This window comes from Eriocheir sinensis, chromosome 24 (genome assembly GCF_024679095.1).
Source record: "Eriocheir sinensis breed Jianghai 21 chromosome 24, ASM2467909v1, whole genome shotgun sequence".
Classification (NCBI taxonomy): Eukaryota; Metazoa; Arthropoda; class Malacostraca; order Decapoda; family Varunidae; genus Eriocheir; species Eriocheir sinensis.
This window is the reverse complement of record NC_066532.1, coordinates 19,091,758-19,094,760: the sequence shown is the minus strand read 5'-3', so window position 1 is coordinate 19,094,760 and position 3,003 is coordinate 19,091,758. Positions and strand designations below refer to the sequence as shown.

The window sequence follows — 3,003 nt, the reverse complement described above, 5'->3', positions numbered from 1 at the left end:
GGGTGTGGGGTGTCTGGTAAAATGGTTGGTGGTGAGGAATTGTAAAGTAAAAGATCGAAAGGGGAAAGGTCGTAAAGTGAACAGTGAAAGATTGTCGTCCTTGTCGTTGGAGCATTGTTTTTGTTTTCCTTGTTTTATTGATTTGTTACGGCACAGAAGGCAAGGCAGGCAAGGGCACAACAAGCAAACGAAAGCAACACGGTACACTTATTGGAGGGGTAAAGAAGGATTCAAGTCGTAGGAAGGGAGGATTGATTATAGTCGAGTGAAATCTGTTTGGAGTTTACCAGTGAAAGGGATGAAAGAATGAAGATACTGGTTAACTCTTGCAATAGGGAGTTGGACAGCATAAATATGAGCTTTAGTAGGAAATTATGTGCACAAGACCAGAAGAGCGGAAAGGAAATACGTTAAGCAAATTCAGAAGATCAGTTAGCATGAAGAAAGTGATAAAGATAGCAAGGGAAGGAGCACTAAGGCCGATATCAAGAGGTAGAAGAGTCGGAGGAGAGGAGTTGATGAAGCCAAATATAACGTCGTCCCCAGCAAGACTCACCTGTGACGGACACCAGCGAGGAGCCGCCGGGGCCGTGGATGGAGGCCGAGGCGCCGCCCAGTCCGCTGGAGGAGCTGAAGGAGGCGAAGGAGGAGCTGGAGTGCGTGGATCCCCCCGGACCCGTGCCCTTGGAGGAGATGAAGACAGCCCCAGGCCGCGTGCCCTTCACCACGGACACCTTGTGGCCCCCGGCGCCCAGGCCGTGACCCCCAGCCCCGGCCCCATGTCCTGCCCCGTGTCCAGCCCCGTGTCCTGCCCCATGTCCTGCCCCGTGTCCAGCCCCCGCCCCTGCACTGGAAGAACCGGAGCCACCAGAACCATGGCTTGAACCACCGGCACCAAAGCCTCCAGAACCGTGGCTTGAACCGCTAGACCCAAAGCCTGCAGATCCACCAGCACCACAACATCCAGGACCACCAGCACCTGCAGAACCGTGGATTGTACCAGAGCCATGGGATGAACCACTGGAACCGAATGAACTTGAACCACTGGAGCCAAAGCCGCCAGAACCACCAGCACCAACACCTCCAGAACCACCAGCACCAACACCTCCAGAACCGTGGCTTGTACCAGAGCCGTGGGAAGAACCACCTGCACCAAAGGCGCCAGAACCACCTGCACCAAAGGCGCCAGAACCACCTGCACCAAAGGCGCCAGAACCACCAGCACCAACACCTCCAGAACCGTGGCTTGTACCAGAGCCGTGGGAAGAACCACCAGCACCAAAGCCACCAGAACCACCTGCACCACCTGCACCAAAGCCACCAGAACCACCTGCACCAAAGGCGCCAGAACCACCTGCACCACCTGCACCAAAGGCGCCAGAACCACCTGCACCAAAGCCGCCAGAACCACCTGCACCAAAGCCACCAGAACCACCTGCACCAAAGCCGCCAGAACCGTGGCTTGAACCACTGGAGCCAGAGCCTGCAGAACCACCGGCACCAGAACCGTGATATGAGCCACTGGCACCAGAGCCTGCAGAACCACCGGCACCAGAGCCGTGGCTTGAACCACTGGCACCAAAGCCTGCAGAACCACCGGCACCAGAGCCGTGGCTTGAACCACCGGCACCAAAGCCTGCAGAACCACCGGCACCAAAGCCTGCAGAACCACCGGCACCAGAGCCGTGGCTTGAACCACTAGAGCCAAAGCCGCCAGAACCACCGGCACCAAAGCCTGCAGAACCACCGGCACCAGAGCCGTGGCTTGAACCACTAGAGCCAAAGCCTGCAGAACCACCGGCACCAGAGCCGTGGCTTGAACCACTAGAGCCAAAGCCTGCAGAACCACCGGCACCAGAGCCGTGGCTTGAACCACTGGAACCGAATGAACCGGAGCCATGACTTGAGCCACCAGCACCAAAGCCGCCAGAACCACTGGAACCAAAGCCGCCAGAACCACTGGAACCAAAGCCGCCAGAACCACCAGCACCAGAGCCGTGGCCTGAACCGTGACCAGCTCCTGAACCACCTGCACCACAGCAGCCAGCTGAACCGTGGGAAGAACCGGAAGAACCGAGTAAGCCCGAACCCAGGCCGCCGAGCCCCAAAGAACCTCTGAAATGAAGAAAGAAAAGTAATCAGTGTGAAGTGAAGACAGTTCCTAGAGTGTGTGTGTGTGTGTGTGTGTGTGTGTGTGTGTGTGTGTGTGTTACTTTTATGTCTGTATGTCTGTATGTGTGCAAGTATGTAATTGTCTATATGAATGGATGCACGTATATAAGTATGTATATAAGTCTGTGTCTATATTATGTGTAACTATGTATGTATGTATGTATGTATGTATGTATGTAGGTGTGTATGTAGGTGTGTATGTATGTATGTAGGTGTGTATGTATGTATATACGTACAGCAGCGTCACTCTTGCTTACCCTGCCCCGCCAGAGCCGAAGGTGGATGCCGACGCCCCTGCCGACGCCCCTGCTCCTGCTCCTGCCGAGGCCTTAGCTGCCGCCGAGGCCCCCGCCCCGGCCCCCGCAAAGGCGCTCGCCCCCGCCGAGGCCGAGGCGCCCCCGTGGCCCCAGGAGCCCTTCTTCGGTGGCACGTAGCCGGCCATGGCCACGCCCAGCGCCGCCGCCACCAGGAACACACGCACGAGCACTGCAACACAACGAAACGCAGAGGATGAAGGTATGTGGCGGCCTTGTGTTTGTGTTACAGGGAAACACACACACACACACACACACTCACACACACACACACACACACACACACACACACACACACACACACACACACACACACACACACACACGAACACTGCAACACAAAGCAACGCAGAGGATGAAGATATGTTGGTGCTTTATGTTACAAGGAAACACACACACACACACACACACACACACACACACGCTGCAGGGCAATCGCCAAGAAACATATGAACAAGTTAAAAGCAAAAGAGAATCCACAATATACTTATACTCGTGAATCGAAAAAACAACAACA

General features: G+C 55.4%; 1 protein-coding gene across 1 annotated transcript; it reads right to left on the bottom strand.

The window, feature by feature from the left end:
• Positions 1–586: 586 nt before the first annotated feature.
• LOC127003157 (uncharacterized) lies at positions 587–2,614 on the bottom strand. Its single transcript, XM_050869549.1, has 4 exons — positions 2,440–2,614; positions 1,736–2,115; positions 1,331–1,660; positions 587–1,297 (listed from the first exon to the last, which is right to left on the bottom strand). Exons 1-4 carry the CDS (start codon positions 2,612–2,614, stop codon positions 722–724), a joined length of 1,461 nt encoding a protein of 486 aa, XP_050725506.1. The 3' UTR covers positions 587–721.
• Between the last annotated feature and the right edge of the window lie 389 nt (positions 2,615–3,003).

What these genes read in the sequence shown, in the direction of transcription:
- LOC127003157 (XM_050869549.1), bottom strand. Translation starts at nt 2,614, where the DNA reads ATGGCCGGCTACGTGCCACCGAAGAAGGGCTCCTGGGGCCACGGGGGC. An exon ending in GGCATCCACCTTCGGCTCTG is followed by an intron (nt 2,116 to 2,439) that starts GCGGGGCAGGGT and finishes TCTTCATTTCAG; the next exon opens with AGGTTCTTTGGGGCTCGGCG. An exon ending in TTCTGGCGCCTTTGGTGCAG is followed by an intron (nt 1,298 to 1,330) that starts GTGGTTCTGGTG and finishes CAGGTGGTGCAG; the next exon opens with GTGGTTCTGGTGGCTTTGGT.